General features: G+C 40.5%; 1 protein-coding gene across 3 annotated transcripts; it reads right to left on the bottom strand.

Annotated features, from left to right (window-relative positions):
• Positions 1–224: 224 nt before the first annotated feature.
• hnf1ba (HNF1 homeobox Ba) lies at positions 225–17,800 on the bottom strand. Of its 3 annotated transcripts, XM_085370310.1 has the most exons (10): positions 17,219–17,800; positions 15,205–15,404; positions 14,678–14,945; positions 14,367–14,590; positions 7,673–7,827; positions 6,501–6,627; positions 6,237–6,419; positions 5,629–5,741; positions 5,252–5,296; positions 225–2,094 (listed from the first exon to the last, which is right to left on the bottom strand). In XM_085370310.1, exons 1-10 carry the CDS (start codon positions 17,587–17,589, stop codon positions 2,074–2,076), a joined length of 1,707 nt encoding a protein of 568 aa, XP_085226436.1. In that variant the 5' UTR covers positions 17,590–17,800; the 3' UTR covers positions 225–2,073. The 3 variants fall into 3 exon arrangements, with proteins under 3 accessions (XP_085226436.1, XP_085226437.1, XP_085226435.1); XM_085370311.1 differs by lacking the exon at positions 5,252–5,296; XM_085370309.1 differs by lacking the exon at positions 225–2,094 and having other exon boundaries at positions 4,388–5,296.
• Between the last annotated feature and the right edge of the window lie 2,481 nt (positions 17,801–20,281).

Here is a 20,281-nt window from a genome sequence, read left to right as displayed (position 1 = left end):
TTCAAATTTCATATTACTTTAAACGCCGTTTTTACTCCGCTGCATTTCTTTTACAGCTCAGTTTTAACACAGTAACGGGCAGGGTGGTTACAGTGTGGGTGGATGGATGATTATAAATGATAGATGTACCATTGTTGAGCTCTGTGAATCAAAATGACGACAAACACATGGTCAGTTTGAAAAAAGGAACACATTTTACTTGAAATACCAATATTTTCTCACAAAGTATAAATAATGATTTAAGATTGATTTCGATTTTATACAAAAATAATACATTAGGAGGAAAAGAAAATCATGTCCTGTCAAACAAGTACGAGTGCCTTCTGATCAGACGGCAGTAAATATGCCTATAACAGTCACAAACCAATGACATAATAATAACAATATTATGACCTAATATTGAACAGGAGACTGGATCTGCCACGTCTTACATGCCAGTTGTGTTTGCATAAATGCCTTTTTTGTCTCACAGGTTCTTAAAGCAAGAAGAAAACTCATGGTTGGTGCTAAATTTGGTTCACTATTGTCCAGCTAATGAGCCTGCGACGGTGTGTTCAGACAGAGAGCAAAAGCAAGATTTTGGAATTTTGGCACACAAAATTAATGGTATGACTGAGTAAGAGGTGATTCAGAGGTATCCACCTATGAGAGAGGGGAAGGAGGAGGGGAGAAAGAAGGATGCTGGAGGGAGGGATATCAAATTTGCATGAACCCCACTTTGGTATCTCTCTGAACAAACCTTAATACTGTTAGCGTGGGCGTCTGTACCCACAGCAGCTGCTCCTCTCCCCGACATTTCTCAGCCTTTCTGGAATCCTGCAATGATTAGAGCCGTTCCTGTCACAACATTGTCTGACTTTTATGTTTGTTTTGTTTCTGAATACTTGACATTATTATCATTCTACTCAGGGGGGGGGGGGATCGTTATTAACAATATTTGTACTATTTCGGATTGAAGAAGGACGTGGGAGAGATAAAGAGAGGGCGGGTCCCATTCCTGAAATTCACCTGAATCTATGTGCAAACAACAGTCAGAGGTTTCCTGAAGGGGAAGGGACACATTTAGAGTCAGTGACTCAGTCCTTCCCTCGACGACTGAGGCAAGGCCAAGATTACAAATGTGGCAGAGTAGCTTATGAGACACGCAGCTGCAATCGAAGCTCCTATCCTTTGGCATATTTTGTCACTCTTACACCCAATGTGCTTTTCTTTTATTTACAGGCAGCTGTTTTCACTGACAGTGTACAAGTGTGTGGAGTTTTGTGCAGAATCCAGTTATACAAAGCATTGCATACACCTACAGACGCATTGCATAGTCCTTTCAAGATTGTCAAAGTCTTTTTCAATCACAGTATACACACTGAACAACTGGGAATGACAAACAGGCATTCATCCTTTGCACTACTGCTAGTACAGTAAACCGAGTGTGAAAGAATAACATGGAAGACTTTTAGAATGTCAAACGCAAGATCAATAAAGGTTATTGTGATTGTCACGTAGTCTGCTCACGCGCAAGGCTTTCAGCCCAGTCCTACCTCGGCCTGCACACAAGCAGATCAGTGTCTCTGTCCCTTAGTGCCAGCGTGACTTTGTATTTCCACCTTAGATCACAGTTAAAGTCATCGCAGAGCCTTCAGTCTGGTTCGTGAGCAGTTTTTGGTGCCCGATTTTTGTTCCTTGGTAATGTCACAACAGAGGATGACTGCAAATTGTTAAAAACAAAAAAAAAGAGAGAGAGAGAGAGAGACGGGAGGATGGAAAACTGAACACTGTTTTCAAAAGATTCGGTTAAAATCATACATCCCTGTTGATCATTTGTGTGCCACAGAGGGAAATCCAGACTCCTCCCTTTCAGGTGCAGGTGAGTTGGGGGGGTTTTGGTTTTTTTTTTTCCACTGTCCCCTTTTCTCATTTCCACCGCCGTGCCCGCCGTCGTCACTCCTCTGCGTCTGTTGACTGACTCATCATCCGGCACGCTGTTGCGGGTTATTAGGAGTTGTCATGGTCACCGCGATGAGAGGGTGGAAAAATGCGCTCTGGTTGCCGGGCACCGAGGAAGTCAGGTGGACGCTCTCACCAAGCTTGAAGAGGACACTGTGGAGGTGGAGGATGAGAGAAATGTCAGACGAAGCAAGGCTGTGTTTCATAAAACAATAAATACAATCTGTCCAGTAATTTACATATACAGACACACAACGGTGATGATGGACTACAGTGAATTCCTGTCATTCTGACCCTTTTCTATATGTTAATGGGGTGAATGGCTGTTTATGGATAAGCTTAAAAAAATGAACGAAGCGCGATCGTCATATTGGTTGAATTAGACGGCATAAAGGGAACATTTCATGTACCTGATGTTTCAAATATATAGAAGAAATGTGCATTTATTTTATATTATACCTCAGTATAATGAAGCGATCACTAATTAATACCAAATTATAATGATCCACCAAAGTAACAGAACCAGTCAATGACAAAGCTGCCATAGGTGATATTTTAGCCATTTGGGGTCAGTGGAAAGACGTCTTTAGCACACTGGCACCGTCAGGTGTAGATTTTCAGTTGTTAACCTTGTTACTTTACAATATAAAGCGCCTTGAGGCGACTGTTGTTGTCATTTGGCGCTATATAAATACAATTGAATGGAATGGAATAGATATGGTGTTTTTCATGTGCTACAAAATGTATGAAGCTAATTGTGAGACAAAAAAGCATTCAAAGCCAGGCAGTTTATCAAAAACATGGATTCAATCAGCCAGGGCTTCATTCCTTACAAACCTATTTGTTAAAGAGCAGAAGCGCTTCATAAAGTCAACTCTATCTCCAGCCTCGGCTCCAATCTGACCAGTACCATGAGCTGCTGATCTTCTCTCTCTCCTGTGCGATGGTTTCTCCTTCACTTATTCTCTGCTATGTAGAATAACACCCGAATAAGTGACCAGCTGTCAGACGGTCAGTATTCGTATTTCTTCACAAACTTCACTTCACATGTTTCAAAATAAAAGCCTTTTCAAGAAATGAGGGGTTAATTCTTAAAAAACAAAACAAAACGAGAGCTGATGGCTGTTAATTTAAAGCAGACGTGTTATTACAAGAGCATTCTACGGCAAGAGGGTAGAGGATCAGCGGTACTCGTGACCGGTTGATCAAACAGAGGACAAGGCCAGTTACCTTTAGCAGCTGAGGTAAATAAAGGCTATCAACTATTTCATTCATGTGAATGAGAGAGAAAGAGCAACTGTCACGTTATCATCATCATCTGGGATGGTTTTAGTTCACTTTTAATCTTGTGTCTGTTTCAAAAACTACTTGCTGAAGGGCTAAAAATACTGAATTCACTGCAACGTTCAAAGGTTAGCAGCAGCTGCCAGCAAATTTTTTCAGGCAGAATGGTTTCTCACATACGCTGACATCAGTAATTAATTAAGACAACTTTGCCCAGTTAGCTTAGCCTTTACTGGATCTTCAAAATACAGATGAATTAACTGAACAAATTTCTTTTATCAGTTAAGACTGCAAATGCAAGACTTTTACTTGTGCAGTGTCACATTTCTACTTTTACTTCAGTGAACACTTCCTGCAGCCCTCCACCTTGATGCGCCACACCTGACCAAATACATTCCTCATCCCTCTTCTCCTAACTCTGAAAAGCCGTTTCCATTGAAACGCTCTCTTCGTTTAGACTGTTTGTGGAATTTATTTTTCACCTGCCTCTCTAGGGGTGGAGGCAGCTGACCCCGGTGTGACCCCCCAGCCAGCAAACAGCGTCACCTGATAAAGCTGACACGCAGCCAAGACCTGAGTCATTAGACGGCGGCTCTCTGAGCAGAGGCGAGTTTGAAGCAGACTCAGGTATAATGAAAGGTTAGTAAACAGCAAGTGTTATAAAGCCCGAGCATGCTGGTGTCACGACAAGGAGGCAAACCTATCCAAATAAAGTCCTGATAAGAAAATACCTCGGAAAGCTTTGGGGCTAACAGGTCACTAAATAAAAAAGAAGTGGTATAAAATAACCGAGTATATGTGCACTTTGTCTGGAATTTTATGCTACTTTGTACTTCCCTTCCTTTATGGCTAACATTTTACCCCAAAATGCGTTTAAAATATTATGACAAAATACAGCTAAAGCCTCATTTTTACAAAAATAACCTGCTATAATCTGGTAGAGAAAAAAGCTGAGATTTCAAGATGTAATTATTCATAAAATTCTTATTTAAAATTAAATATTTTGTCCATTTGATGCGGTCTAATAAAACTGCATTTAGCTACACGATTAACTTATTAATTCAGACGATAAATAGATAAATCCTTATCAAACAATAACGATAATCTGAGCACACAGATCCATGATATCATTAATAAAGAATAAATATCTTTTTTTCTTGGCTAATATGTTGTGTTCAACTCACAAAAACGAAAATATTACAGACGGCTTCACCAACAAAAGGGATCTCCATATAGGTTGAACATATTAGGTAATAAAAAAAGTTTAAAACCATTTTTACATTAGTGGTTTTAGTGCTTTTACTTAAACAAAGGACCTACCACTACAGGTGACAACATCTATTTTTAGTCAGTTTTAAGGAGGCAGTAACACTTAGGTTAGAGGAGTTTTTGCTATTTGCTGCTCACAGGATACACAGCGTTCTCAGCTATCCTCCCCTGCAGCCATCAGTCTGGCAGTAGCAGCTCACGGTACAATCACTCTGTCTCAGCGTGGGAAATTGAGTGTGTGAAAGCACCGTGGACAACATTTCAGGCTAGAGCGATCACCGAGAGCAGGGAGAAGTAGGAAAGAGGAAGAGATGTAATTAGAAAAAAAAAAAGGAGAAAAAAAAAAGCCGCCGCCCCCTCACCCAGCCCATCTCATCTCCAGCCTCACTGTAGCATGGAGGAAAGCTGCAGCACACAGGGGTTGAGAACTTTGATTAACAGGTCTCATTTCCTGATCGCAGAAGTAAGTCTCGTCGGGCAGAGGAAAGTGAAAATAGGGAGCATTAATCAAGAGGCGTTCAGGCTGAGGGAACATGTGATTGATTAGACAGCTGTTTAAGAGGAAATAGGAATTCTGAGGAGTGTCCTATCCATACATCCGTCTCTCCTAATGAAAGTGTTTGAACATCAGCCGTAAACAGAAAGCAAAGGGATCAACGTGCACAGCCACAACTGTCCTAAGTGATTTGATGTGTGTTTGAGTTTGATAATTTCACTCATGTAAACTGCGTGACTGAACTAATAAAATTGTATTTACCCAGGAGAGACCCCCAAGTTGCACCATCTTGTTTACAGGAGCGTCCTAATGTGACAGGAATCAAACAAGTCAGCACACCGTCATAACACACACACACACTTCTCCCTGCTGTGATCTAGTTCCTGCTGTTGCAGCGAGCTTTGATGGTGCTGTTTCTCTCAGTCAGAGTAAGGTGAGAAGGATTTTTCTTTTTTTTGTGCATCAGCAGGGAAACACGACAGTTGCAAAGAATTACAATATAAAATGCAAATTGAACGGTGATTCTCATGCAAATGTCCCCGTAATTACTCGAACTGAAATCATCATCGGCGGGTAGGGGAAGCGGTCAGAAGGTGCGTCTAACTGTAGCTGTTTGTGGCACGGGGTTAAAGTCTCACCGTCTTGCTCGAGGATATGGAGCTGAGGGGGCTGTTGGCGTCTGTGACCACCATGGCTGAGGAGAAACGTGACGGGTGGGAATATTGCGGGGGTTCTTGTTTGTGCGGATACACTGAAAAAGGGAGACATAATAGATTATTACACTTCCATAACAGGGACAAGTAAATATTTATTAAGGTTAAGAGCTGATCTACAGCTGCAGAGAGGAAGCTGCATACCTGGTGTGTAATATTATATTCAGCAACATTTACAAACTATCTTCTTCCACTTTTATTTGTGCTTTAGTTATTAAGAGTCAGGGTGGGAACTCTTTGCTTTAAACCACAAAAACTGACTTTGAGAGAGAAATCAGACCAGATGGAAGCATGGTGGCTGATTGTGGTGTTGTTTTAGGCTGGATTACTCTGAGCTCCTCCCCATTAAAGCTTCAAATCACATCAAAGTTTTTTTTTATGTCTAAATAAACACATTAAAACTGTCTGGTTACAAGTTGTGCTTTGTTTTAACACAAGGCCTAAAAGCTAATGTTAGAAACCTCCAAAAACTTGTTAAAAATGCATACTAGTGCCTACTGGACTGACAAAAACAATCAAAATGTGTTACTGACTGTGTGAGTGTGTGACGGAGGCCATGAACGGCTGCTGGCTCATGTGGCTCGGACTCTGCTGCATCAGGCTCTGCTGATGAGGGCTGTGGAGCTGCTGGGAAAACGGCACCGGCTGGAGCGCTGCAAGACTTCCCGCCACGCTGTTGATCACTGGCACCGTTTGAGACTGCGATGTGTTTAAACCTGGTGACACCCAAGTAAGATGTCAGTCACCACGTGCCTTTAGAACAAGCGAAAATTTGTATTGATGTATGCTAGACATACTTTGTGCTATGGCCATGACTCCAGACAGAGGCATGATGAGGTTCTGTGTCTGCTGATGGCTGTGATGGGAACTGTGGATGTTTGTGAGTGTGCTGACCGGAGGAAGTCCTCCACCTGAACCTGAAATCTGTAAAGAGATCATGGAAATAAAATTACAGTACAGTTTTATAGCAGTACTATTTGTTTTTAGCTGAGCACTACACTCAGAGTTATCAGAGTACTGGCTATGTAAATTCACATAAATTCATGTTCAAAGTGAAAGAGATGTTGGCAGTTAGACAAACAACAGACATAAATGTTGACTCAGTTCGGATTCTTTTGTACGACACCACAGTTGCGTAATTCCCATCACACACAAGAACATACTGATAAAGAAAAAAATTCCAAGGAAAATAAAATCATAATAAAATGTCGCCGAGAAGGCTGTGTGAGTTGGCGTTGCGCATTCTCCGCGCATGTGGCTTCAAACAAATGCTTCACCCAACATTTACAGTAATCTTTATCTGGATCCTCCCCCTCAGTGGGGCTGCGTTTATTTGACTACAGCCTCCTGCCCACAGAGGAGAACTTGGCCCGACTCACATCTGCGTAAAACAACTGACAGCTCTGACCTGCCGCACACTACAATGCCTGCCCTCATTTCACATAATGCAGGGCAGAGGTAAACTGTGCTGTATGACTAATTTTTCCCCAGTTTCCAAACAAAATAAACAGTTCAAACGGACGGATACTGTAATCCCTGATGATTTGAATAATGCACAGGTTTCCTGATCACTGATCAAATATTGAACTAGGGAAAAGGGGAGAAGTAGATGCAGAAAAAAAAGTATCGGGCATGATCAAATGTTGGCGTCATTTCTCTGGCAGAACAAGCAACACTCCACCTTTGGCTCCTCTTTGTGAGGCATTTAATCAATAGGAACAGAATGTTTCTTTGTCAGGTTTATTGGCTGAGAGATGAACATGCCTGGTGCACTTTGGTGATGGCTGCCTGCTAGTACAGCCACCGTGGCTCCACCTTCCAAACACAGCAGCACAATGTGCTAATTGTTGGCTCTTGCCAGCACGTCCATGGGAGAGGAGGTTCAGGAACCTACTTTGTACGTTTATGCTAAACGCAGGCAGGTTCTTATCTAATCTGAGGCCACCAGGGCCCAGGTGTGTTCACTCACCATCTTGGCGTCGGGTGACAGCAGACTGTGGCTGTGGTCCAGTCCTCCCGGAGACACCTGCTGGAGCACTGACTGGCTGGTCGCCATTGCGTTGCTACTGTGGTGACTGATGGCCGAGGAGGAGGTGACCTCACTGGGAACTTGCCCGTATCTCACTGAGAGAGAGAGAGAACCAGAGAGAGAGCAGGTTAACTTAACTTGTCTTGCCTCACGGTCACTGTGTGCTGCAACTATTGCAGGTATATAGGGCAGTGAAGAGCATTGGCTCGTCAGTGCTGAGCAGTGACACTGTCACTCCAACCCACCGCACTCACCTGCTCTTTGACTCGGATAGGGGAGGACTGAGCAAACAAAGACAGTGACCCGTCCACTGCTGCTATCTGAGCAGCTTAGCCAAGGCCATTCACTGTGTACATGCACTCACATAAGCAGGACTCCCATCAGACTCTGTGACCAGCATACAAACATTACCAATGATGTTTGTATTACGTAAGGGTTACGAAAAGATATTCAGTTTGAACAAAGGTTGTCCCTAGTGCTTTTTTATTTTTCACCTTATAGAGCAATATATTTGGTCCAAGGTATTTTAATAACTGTCATTAAGAGTAATGGTAGCTGTACTTAATGAATTGTCTAAAAAGTATATCATTTAGACTCTAATGTTAACTTTACTTTCACATTTCCTCCACTACTTTAGGCTACTGTTTCACTTAATAGTTGTACATTATGCTTAGGAACATATTAAATGGGGTTTTCGATGTTTTAGCTAATATATTAAATATCATCAGCTTTTATTCCAGTGTATTTAGCTTCCAACTGTTAGCCATACTGTTAACTAATCCCATTTTTATTCATATTTGTAGCTAGCAATATATTAGCAATGTATTTCTAACTAACATTTTTATGTGTTTATCTATACTATTGTCCAATAATTTCAATTGTTATCTGTACTTTTTCGTACTTTGTACAAAAATACCTGGGTTTTTTTTTTTTGTTTTTTTTTTACATTTTTACCCAGATATTTAAAAAAATTTCATTGTGTATTTCCAGCTAAGAATCTTATTTGTTTCAGTCTCTGAAGAGGATGTGCCTTCTCAGTAAATGATGCTAAATCAAAATCATATAACTCCATAATAAGTAACACTAGCACAAAACTGTAATGATGGTTGCAGAGCCAAAACATTAGCATTTTTAATGGCATAGCAAAAATAAATTGCTGAAATAAAGATTTGTCAGCTATTTATCTAAAGTTTTGTACTATTAGTGCTATTTAGGTGCCTTTAGGTACTCAAAACTGGAGTTTTATCTATATTATTATCCAACTATTTTATCTACTTTTAGCAATTTTAATAATTTTAACTTTTAGCTGTACTTTAAACAGATATATATTTGTAACGAGATATTTCAATTTGTATTTCAATTTGTTTATCTGTGCTATTAGCTAATAGTTTCAGCTGTTATCTGTACTTTCAACCAAAAGCATCCACATTTTATTTGTGTTTTTGCTAGCTAAACTTGCTGTTACATGATTTCAGCTAATTGTTTATTTGTTTCACTCACTAAATACGAGCAGCACAGATTCAGCACATTTATGCACGATGCTAAATCTAAATCATATAACTCTAGTGTGATAGGTAGCACTAGCATGAATTGAAGGCCAAATGGCGGAAACATTAGCTTGTCAATACTAAACAGGTGAAATTAATTTGTCAGCTATGTCTTTCAGGTTTTGTGTTTGTGCTACCTATTTAACTTGGGTACTCAATACTGGGGCTTTATTTATCAATACTATTACCTAATTATTTTTATTTGTTTACCTTCAGCATAATTTCAGCTAGCAATTTAAACTGTTATCTGTACTGTTAATCCTTTATAGCCCCCTTTTATATATATTAGCTAAACATTAAAATTTCCTTATCGTCAGTTTTACCCAATATTTCTATGTATTCATCTCTGCTGTCAGTTAACGATTAGTAATCACTAGTTACCATTTTTGTTTATCTATTCTATCAGCTAAAACCTTTTTGTTTATTTACCCAAACTATTATCTAATGAAAAATCTGCACATTCAATCAAGATATCCAATTTTTTATTTATATTTTTAGTTAACTATACAAGCTTTTTATTAAGACGTTTTAGTTAAATATTTATTTGCTTATTTATACCACTAGCTAACATTTTTAATTGCTAGCCATTGTGTTGATTTGCTGTTTGTTTTGTTTTTTCACATTTTCATTTCAATAATTTAGCCATTTCTATTGGGTGTCTGTTTCAGTCTCTGATAATCCGTTACTTAGTTAAGATTAGTCAGATTAGTTAAGCCGGTCTTCTCAAATCCCCCTACTGGAGACCTATCCTTCTGTTTGCAAGTGGCAGCCAATCACAAGAAAGTTGGAGGCTGGCCTAAAGGAGATGAGACTAAAACAGCTTGTATGAGAGGCTCTGGTCCAACGCCCAGCATGCAAACTCAGAATGATAGATAATGACATTTTTTCAATTGGTAATCATACTAAGAAACTGCCATAGAGTAAATAAAAATGGAACTGAAAATGAGAATAAAAAGTGTCTTATAAAACTGGGAGCCTAGTTACAGTCCACATTCCAAACTTTCAAGTTTTTGTTATATTTCAAACAGTTTAAAGAGATTCACAGTGAATCGATGAGAATAAATTTAATGACATCACTTAATCCCCCGTCTAGACTACTTTCTGTCTCTCACTGGAGGCCCATAGGAATGCTCCACCTCCCAACTGACAATCAAATGTATGTTTGCTGATGCAGGCCTCCCTCTGATATCAACAGAGTAAACATTACACAATTACAAGCAATGCCAAACACATTCTTATCCTGTGGTTTCAACCTCGCACTGTCACACAGTGCTTCCCTCCCTCAGTAACAGTGCAGAGACAGACTCTGTTTGCACTAAGATCAACATCATCTTCCCCAAGTCCCACGTCCCTGACCCAGGTGTGACAGCCGGAACACCCTGCAGAAGTCGGAAGTATTGATATGCACACATTTCGAGATAAAAAGAGGGAGAGGCTTTGACACAATAGGTGAGCAATGAGAGGGACATCGATTTCTAGGTGTTGCTGTGCAAATCGTATAGTTTAGTTTGCTTCTAATGAGATTTTGCCAAAACCACTAATCATGAAATCGCTGTAGTTTACAGCTCCATCTTTATCAATGCATCTACAGCTTTAACCATAACAATCTTGAGACACCATTTCTCTACATTTGCCGAAATCTGTCTTTGTACAGGTTTAGGAAATCCGATAACCTGTTACTGGGTGAGCTTCCAGATCTTCTAGATGCTGATTTTAAAGTTTTTCACTCCTGCTCCAAGTCTTTCTTTTAAAATACGAACTCTTGTTAAGCTTCTCATTTAAGAGATATGCAAGTAATAGCAATCTTTTCATTTAACTATCGCCAGTAAAGCAAACATATTTCATGCAAGCACATCTGATAATGCGGAGCTATTGCTTTGAATATGGATAGTTAAAATGCAGCTACTTCAAAGCTGCTGTCATATTTCATCCTCTAAAGTACCTGTCCTCCATTTTGTACGGCCAACAGACATCATATTGTGTCCTGCAACATACTATCAACCCCACAACACCCCGCCGTGCCTTGTAAACACTGCCACAGAACAATAAAGCACTCCATTGGACTCATGACCCCCATTGCCACACAATAGAGGAGGACTCATAAAAAGTCAGTTATCTCGGAGCTGGGCCACCTCTTAAAGGATGCTATTCAGGAGAGTTTTGTTTCTTTGGCTTCTGTAGTAATTTAAGCTGCAGGGAAGCTCAGACTTCCACAAACTAAAGTTAGAAACTAGGGTTTCTAGTCTTTTTGACGGCCCAGTCAAGAAAAAAAACTGCAACTTGCTTTTTGAGAGCAGGGGGAGGGCGAGAACTTCAGGATGGGAGTGGTAGCATGGACCTTCAGCAGGTTTAAAAGCCTCTAGCTCCCTGTGTGACCCATGTAATATCAAAGCCTGCCTCCCCAACCCCAGGCAGTGCTCATTGTAGTGCCGCTGAATATGACAGACCTCCTGGGTCTCTGCAGGACGTAGCCAGTCTCCTCTTTGTAGCACTCTGGGAGCACTGGAAAGTGCAGAGCTAGGCCATTCCTTCTGTGTGTGTGTCCCTGTTTTAAGCTAGCCTGAGGTTACAGAAAGCAACACAACCCACACATGCTACTGTATCTGATCTGGAACTTCTGAGTTTGCTAGTTTGGTAACGTGCAGAACAACACAGTTCAGCTTACACAGCGCAATTTAGCTTCAGCTGTCAAATTACCATCAATCTAAAACACTCCATCACAAGCAAAAGTTGTCTATTCAGAATCCTGCTTAACAAAAAGACAAGCATTATCTTCACAAACCAGGTTACGTGATTGGTCCGATTTGTTTGTCTGCTTGTTAGCAGAATAACTCAATAAATGACACGAATGTTTTAGCAGCTTGGACTAACATGCACGTGATTCGCTTTTGTCCATGGAAATCTGAATTCATGTAAGATTGCTTTTACATATTCCTATCAAAGTAAAACAGAATAATTTAAAACCACCATTTTTAGAATATATTAAAATCTAATACAATCCAGACATCCTTCTGGATCCAGGAACTCAGTTTGTGGAGGGAATTTTTAGCCTTGGTGGAGCCATGCAGATACTGACTGCTCCTGCTGATAAAAAAATGACTTTTTGCATAAAGAGTAAAAGTAACTTTCATGCTGAAAACTCCCAGTTTTGTTGATGAAACTAACAGTAGCTCACTGTTAGGTTAGCCTCACTGTAAAAGGGTATACAGAAGACATCAGGCTTTTTTAGATTCAGCTTTAAAAAAATAATAATTGTAAAACGCAGAACTTCAATACAAAAATTTGGATTTTTGAATGATTTTCATTCATTTTTATTTTTTCTTTGGCCAAGAAAATGCTGATTGATAACCATACCATTTTAATGACACCTATAAATTTGTTTGAGGAGCTCCTACTTTAAAGAATAACGGCTAAATAAGATGCTTTTGATAAGCTCAGTAAACATGAGTGGATGAATATTAGGCACTTATTACATGGGACGACACAGACGGCTGCTATAAAATACTGTAAGCAATCTGCTTGAAAGATCAGTTTCATTTCCTAAAAAGGTCACCACCAAAAATGCACGTCACACTGTTTGACTGTCTATCCAGTTGTGACCAACTGATCAACGAACCAAAGCAAAATCAATAAAAACTCCCTGACTAAGAGGAGTTCCTTTGAAATGACCCAGAAGTGACCTCCCTTGTAAGACTGAAGGTGTGGCGGCAGTTTAAGGAGGGGGGTTACCAGCTTTCTCTATAGGCGAAGAAGGGGTCATCAGTCCTGTCTGGCCAGAAAAGAGCCAATACCACAGTGGACAGCTCCTGCTGCTCCAAGTCTGCGACCAGCCTCAGCAACTATACTAATGTCCATGAAGGTGAGGAGGGGGGGCTTTAAATTCAGTCCTCCTCCAGGCCCAGCCAAGATAAATGAACCTAGGTTACAGTGACTGCAGTCTTCTAATACACCACAGACAATGGGACCTCCTGCTGGAGCAGAGTATAGAGAGTAGAATCAGAGGAGCCCCTTATCAAAGGCCTGGGAGATGTAGCAGCAAAGGATTTTAATTGTCCATTAAGCATGCATAATACAGGCCGTGCCCTAGCAACGCAATGAGGTGCCCCACTGGGATATTATTGTCAGTTCAGGGGATGACACTGAAAAACAGCTGATGCTGTCAGCATGATGCCAGCAGGACACCTTGTAAGCAGCCAGCAGAGAGATTTTGGTGAAACAAAGTGCTCTCCGCCATGCACCAAACCTTCCTTTCTTTGCATCCTGATATCCAGGCCTGCTCAGGTGTTCTCAACAAAAACAAGGAGACAAAAAACCTTAAGCAAATAGACAATCCACAAGTGGGACCAGTTTATGGAAAGGTAAAAGAGCAAGACAAAGCAAACCATTAGTCTCCCCTTCAAAGCTGGACTCGTGTTCGAACACAAGAGGATAACAATGGGATCTGAGTGAGTCTCTGAACACAGAGGTTTATGGAGGGTGAGTGATGGCATGGGGATAATGCTCTGTGAGCCCTAGCTGCTTTGTTTTATGTAGTATACGCTAGGTAAACTCAGTCAATACTAATTAGTTTGGATGCAAACATAAAGGCAAGGTGAAATGGTCAGAGCAACAGTCCACAGCCTTCTCCTTGTTTTGGCAACTCCGTGAGTCCTTAGAAAACTCGATGGAAGGAGGAAATGTGGAAATGAAGGTGGTACATCGAGGTGATGTCTGTTCCCCCTTCTATGACCCTGGCCTGACCCTGGCCTGTCACGGGGTTGCTGCCCTTTGTATCATGCCTCTCCATGCTGACTTTGGAGTGGAGATTGCAGGTACAATGTGGATTGTTCTCAGTGTTTTCAAAGATCAGAATAACAATGCCACTCGCTCAGCTCACTCACTCACGCTCATTGATCACTTGTCCTGTCTTTCTCTGGCTCTCTGATCACATCAACTGTGAGCCTCTGTGCTTTCCTCACAATAGTTTTACACCAAAGAAAATGAAATCATGCACCTTTTGCGCCACCGTCATCAAGTCTCCCATAGGCTGATGTTAGCATGTGTAATCTGCCGAACCGCTTGCAAAGCATCACCACTTGACATCTTACTTGGAGGTGAAGCGCTGGCCTGGGGATGATGCGGTGAGCCATGAGAGAGCAGAGGGTTGATGCCGTGGCTCGGAGCAGTGATTGCATCCATGGCCAACTTCTGCCTGAAGGCTTCCTCTTTACGCCGGTTGGCGAACCAGTTGTAGACTCGCACTTCCGTGACCAGATTAGAGCCGAGGCCTTGAGCTTTGGAGGGGGAGACACCTCTCTGAAGACACTCAGCTCTGCGGGGAACAACACCAGGTGAGAATGTGGTGGTAGCACTGCACGGGCAGCATTTTTGTGCTAAAAGTGGCCTCATGTGTGTCTACCTGTTACACTCCTCCACCAAAGCCTCCCGCTCCTCCTTGCTGGGGTTCTTCTGCCGCTCGTAGGCCTGGTACAGGATTTGCTGGGACGCAGGCCCCCATTTGAAGCGGTTGCGCCTCATTTTCTTACAGGAGGGTTCGATGCCCACCTCTTCGCCGGGCTGACCCATGCTCTGACCGGATGGATTGAACTCTGCAAAATAATAACCCTGATCTGGATTTCCTTTGTCAGCCATACTGCTGCCAGGACCATGAGCTGCCTGGTTGAACTCTGAAAATAAGAAGAGGCTTGTTCAATAACGCTGATATCAAAATGCTTTCTTATACAAAGTTTGGCACTTTGAATGTATAAATTAGATGCATTTTCACTTTTGATGCATAATGAAAAATAGTTGCATGTACATGCCATTCTTCAGGGTGAGGAAACATGATATCCCTACAGGTTTCAAACCCAAATAAAGCAGCGTGCTGCTGCCAGCTAAACATTTCAGGCTGTGGCCAAGCTGTGAGAAACTCAAATATTAACTTACGTCGTAGAATTTCCCGCTGTTTCCTGACATACCAGGTGTAAAGGGCCGCTCGCTTCTGTGTTTTCATGGGCGTTCCTTTGTTGAGGTGCTGGGAAAGGTGAGACTGGTTCAGCCCTGTGATGTCCACCACCTCGCGTTGGGGGATGTTGTGCTGCTGCATGTAACCTTTGATCATGCGGGCAGCACGCCATGGATCCTCTCTGCGTTCAGTTAGAACAACAGGGGCAGAAAACATGGTTCATTGCAGCACTCAAGTACGTGCAGCGTTCAGGGGAAAGTTATGAAAAGAAAATCCACCATTTACTCAAACTTTGAGGCTCAAATAAAGAGTTCTGGAATAGTCATGCTATTAAATCACTAGTTCATGTGAGATTGTATCATTTCAGATGTGGAAATGGTTTTAAAAGTTCATATTTAAAGTAAATATAAAAGTGAAACAACTAGTCATGAACTTGTTCCCTTTTGTTGTTTCCCTGTTTTCAAAGCCTGGAGTTTAAGGGGTTTGTAAAAATAAAGAGTCTCCAACACAGACAACCCATTTATTATTCCAGCCTGCTCAGTGAGCTGTAAATATTTCCAAAGGTTAGTTCAGCTCAGAGTAGATTTAAGCAGCATTGTTACCTAAACTCTTCGATTTAATATAGAAAGAGTAAAAATCGAAATTAAAACCATAAAACAAACTTTACATAGGCTGTCTTAACTTTAAATATCTGATCTACTCAAAGTATAAAATAAAAAATAAAACAAGACATAATTTAGTATAGCACAAACAGCAGGATATTCTTTAAAAATGTAAAAATGCAGAATTTCTTAAGATGATAATCAAACCTTAGGTTACAGTCATATATTAGGCTCTAAAATTAAAATTTAACCTCAAGGAAAACTCCGTTAAGTGATTTAAAAAAAAAAAACTACATTAAGTTGTATGGAATTTATATCATATATAAATTTAACTTCAAATTTTAAGTTTAAGTGGTAAAACTGTACCTTTATATTCTGGTTAATTTTTGTTGCAGCGGTGTCTATTTAAAAAAGAGACGAGTGGAAATTGAGCCTTACCGTGCAATCAGACACTAACAGGCCCAGACACTCGGACATCGGTAATTATTGCAAATCTGCGCACGTCTGTTTGTTTTGGAGAATGTGGAGGCCTACATCTAAGTCTGTGGGTTAAGTGGGAGATGTTAGTTTATAACTTTTGACAATGAATAACCAGATCTCCATTCACTCTAATCACACGCCACTGTGTATCTTTCAGTTGATGATTTATAGAATAAAATTAATAATAACTTAACTACACGTGGGTTCGTTTTGATATTCTTCCGGTGCTGTTAGTGGATGATAGAGCCTCAAATATTAGTTCAACGACGATGAGTGGTTTGAACGGAGATAATTAGAAAGAAATGGCTTCGTGATGGGATATTATTTTTCCGTGAGAGGGGTTTACAGACAGAGGAAGAACCGGAAAAACAAAAAAATTGTCACAGTCAAATTGATTTAATAATAATAATAATAATAATAATAATAATAATAATAATAATAATAATAATAATAATAATAGAAGTTGTATCGTTACTTTCTTTTTGTGGAGTCCGTGCGCCCGGCGTTTTTATCGTCGAGAGGTGGAGTAGCTATAGTTAATAATAAATAGAAGTAAGTTCAGCTGATATTTTGCAAAGGTAAAGAAATAATAATCCGTGTGGATAATTAGTAACCAGAAAGTGAAAACCTAATCGTGGCGGGTTATTTTAAAATTGTAAACAAAGCCTGAAAAGTGTTTTAGGGATATTACTGCCTATTATTATTGTATATTTTTTAACATGTTAAAAACCTGATTTGAAAAAGGCGTAAACTTCTAAATTAAGAGCACATTGGGCGAGCTCAGACGGATAAAAGTAAGCGAGCATATGCGCAAATTTCACTTTCTTGTCTTCTCGTCTGCCATAAAAAAAATAAAATTTCAAAAAAATAATATAAACTTTTTAGAAGATAGAAATTTGTCAGGAGAACTTACGCCAACATGCGCTCCACCTCCGCCCTCTGCTCCGCGGCCTCCTCCGTGTTGAGCGATTGGAGTTCCTTTAGTATCGGCGGGGTGTCGTAGTCGTCCCCGTCCTCGGAGCCCTCGTCGCCGGAAAGCTTGCCCTTGCTGTGGCCGTTGGTGAGCGTGAGGAAAACGGGCTTCGTATCTGCGTCCCCTCCGTTCATCTTGCCGCTCTGAGGCGACATGGGCAAGTTCTCCAGTTTTACTCCAAAGTTCGGCGGGCTGGGGTCCAGGTCGTCTAAGGCCTGGATCAGAACATCTTTGGTAACTCCTGAGTCCAGCAGGGCGTTAAGGAGCTCCTGCTGCAAGGATGTCAGTTTCGACACCATTTTAAAGAACATTAAAAACACCACATAGGCCTACTGTGTGCGCGCTGGAGCCGAGGGTTGAAAGGGAGGATCGTGGGGAAAAGACCAAAAGGAAAGTCAAAATAAAGTTCCTTTCTCCCTCTCTGGCTTTCGGCTGCTGACACCTGCTCCGAGAAGCTGCTTCACTTCCCTGTTGAAGGGGAGGGATGGAGCTACTTTGCCATGATGCTTTCTGAGAGCGGGGGAATATAAAACATGGTAATGAGTGGGCCGGCTGATGGGAGCTTTTATGTAAATCCACAGAATAAGGGCCGCTTTGCGCCGAGGCAGACGTGTTTACACTGCTGCACGGCTGCTTTTATTGGCCCCCCTTATCAGCAAAACTTTCGTGGACTTCGGACCCTGTTGTATATGCCATAAAGACTAAGAAGGGCTGCGCATATTCAGCTGCGCTGGATCAGTAGTTTTATTCCATAAAAGCACCGAGACAGTTAGGGACAGAGTTCAGCTAGTACAGTACAAGTACTTTTTTGGCTATTTAACTTTATTTGTGTGTTGGAATTTTTTTCTCCGTGTGTGGGGTTTATTTTTTGTTTGTTTGTTTTTGTGTTTTTTGTTGTAAATTAGATGTTGTTTATTGTTAAAGCCTCTAATAAGCCATCTGTTTTTACATTTTTTGGAAATTATTGCCACATATGAGGTCATATGGATAGCTGAAATGTGTCTCCAGCTTCAGAGTTGCTACAATAACTTATTTTACATTTATATGAAGTTTAAGATATAATGTAGCGACAGTATGCAAATATATTTGCCTCCTTTTAAAAATCATGCTCTTGTCTTTTCTGCGCACATCAACCCTTCCAAAACTATCCATGTACCTTAAATTGTCTCCGTTTTATTTTACTTATAAATCTTAAATTCACTCAGGAGTAAGACAAACCCTGAGTCAATACCGATAAGCGCAGAATGACGTTTTGGGGATCACAATTGACTTTACCTCTTCACCTTAAAGCAATAAAACAATAGCTAATAAAGTTATATTCACCTGTGCTCGTCCCATGGGGGTCACCATGCAGCTCTGACGCACTCACTCAGCCAGGTACAGCGCGAGGACGAGCTAGAGCAAAGCATGCAGAAGTCACACTCTATATTTTTTACGTGAAGATAACAAATGATTGCAATTTAAGATATAAAGATATAAAGTAGTGAAGGTACGCAAATATAATTTGTTACAAGAATGCACTTGTCTTATCTGCGCACATCACCACTTTACAAACTATCCCTAACCCCTAAATTGCCTCAGTTTTATTTTACTCATAAACCTTCAATTCACTCAGGAGTTAAACAAACCCTCAGTCATTATCGATAAGAGCAGAGTGGATTTTTGTGGGGGGATCGCCTTTTCACCTTTGCTTCCAAATATTCAACAAATAGCTAATAAAGGTGCGTTTACCTGCGTGAAGCTCAAACGCGCTCACAGAGGCAGGTGCAGCCAGATGATGATGATGAGGGAGAGCAAACTCTGAAATCAAATATAAACTTTAATAAAAGTGGCGTGAAGAATATACACGTCAAAAATAACGAGATATGACAAGAAGGAGAATCAATTCTCAAATATAGGATACTTTATTAAGCGGGGAGATGAGTTCGCAACATTTCACTGTTGATGATTTCTGGGTCTCAAATTTTCACTTCTTCAAAGGTGAATTAATATTTATCCGTAGCTGTTAATTCAGAGCAAATGATCTGTGACTTTAAAAAATATCTTTAACATTAAGACTTTTCGACAGGCTATTAAACCCAAAGACTTACTCATATCATTTCTTGGATGAGAGATTCTTTGATCACAGGACGACGCTTAAATAAAGACAACAAATGAAAAGTTTAAAGCTGATATGGTGCCATGTAGTCCCACAGCATTACTGTAGAGGTCTAATATGCCCCAGCTGTGAACCCTAACCTGTAAACGATTAAAAAAAATGCAGGTAAATCTTTGAAAAGAGGCACTCTGCAGTTTAGAAATATAATATTAATAAATTATTTATAAATGAAATAGAAGTTATTCCTATTTGAGACACCAGAATCACCGATCTGGTGCCAAACGTGTTGAGTAGATTTCTGTTAATTAATTAATGATCTAATTGTTTCAGATGTACCCTTTAAGAGTTAGAGCCTAAGAATTACATTTTGTATTTTCCGTTTAACCTCCTAAGACCCGAACTCTTCCACAGCATGCATTTTTAATTTCTCTTTGATATTTGGGCATATTGGGGCCCGATGAATGTAAAAACAAAGAATGACCAGATTTTTCTTTTACCTTATTTTGTTTTTAAGAAAAATAAGAGCCACATATGAGGATATTGGTTTAAAATTTTGATAGAACAGTAGCAGTATAATGTCCTTGTAAGTGGATATCAAGCCCATGTAGAGCAAAATTGAGTATTTTAATCTAAATAACTCAAAATGTGATGTCCACATATGTGGACGCCAGGACCTAAAGGGTGGGAACTCCACTAGTCCTTCTTATATCTTTCATTAAAAACACATTCAAACTGCGTCTCTTTCTCTTTTGATGAAGATAAGAGATAAATAAAAAACAAGCTGCTGACTTCCACTGTGACTATGATGGTTTACAACAATCTACTTGGCCAATTATTGCTCAAACATAATCCTTTAGTGTAGTATCAATGTGGTTGATCATTAGTAATATGCAGGATTGCCCTTA

The sequence above is a fragment of the Diplotaxodon limnothrissa genome, linkage group LG14 (assembly GCF_057381915.1).
Source record: "Diplotaxodon limnothrissa isolate DT_005_m linkage group LG14, D_limnothrissa_male_GT1.1, whole genome shotgun sequence".
Lineage (NCBI taxonomy): Eukaryota > Metazoa > Chordata > Actinopteri > Cichliformes > Cichlidae > Diplotaxodon > Diplotaxodon limnothrissa.
This window is presented reverse-complemented; position numbering and strand designations above follow the sequence as displayed.

Excerpts from the sequence above, each read along its gene's own strand:
- hnf1ba (XM_085370309.1), bottom strand. The coding sequence starts at position 17,589 with ATGTTCTTTAAAATGGTGTCGAAACTGACATCCTTGCAGCAGGAGCTC. Across the intron at positions 15,405-17,218 it reads GAGGTGGAGCGCATGTTGGC|AGAGGATCCATGGCGTGCTG; the intron begins GTAAGTTCTCCT and ends AACTGAACGCAG. Across the intron at positions 14,946-15,204 it reads ACAGCGGGAAATTCTACGAC|AGTTCAACCAGGCAGCTCAT; the intron begins GTAAGTTAATAT and ends TCTTATTTTCAG.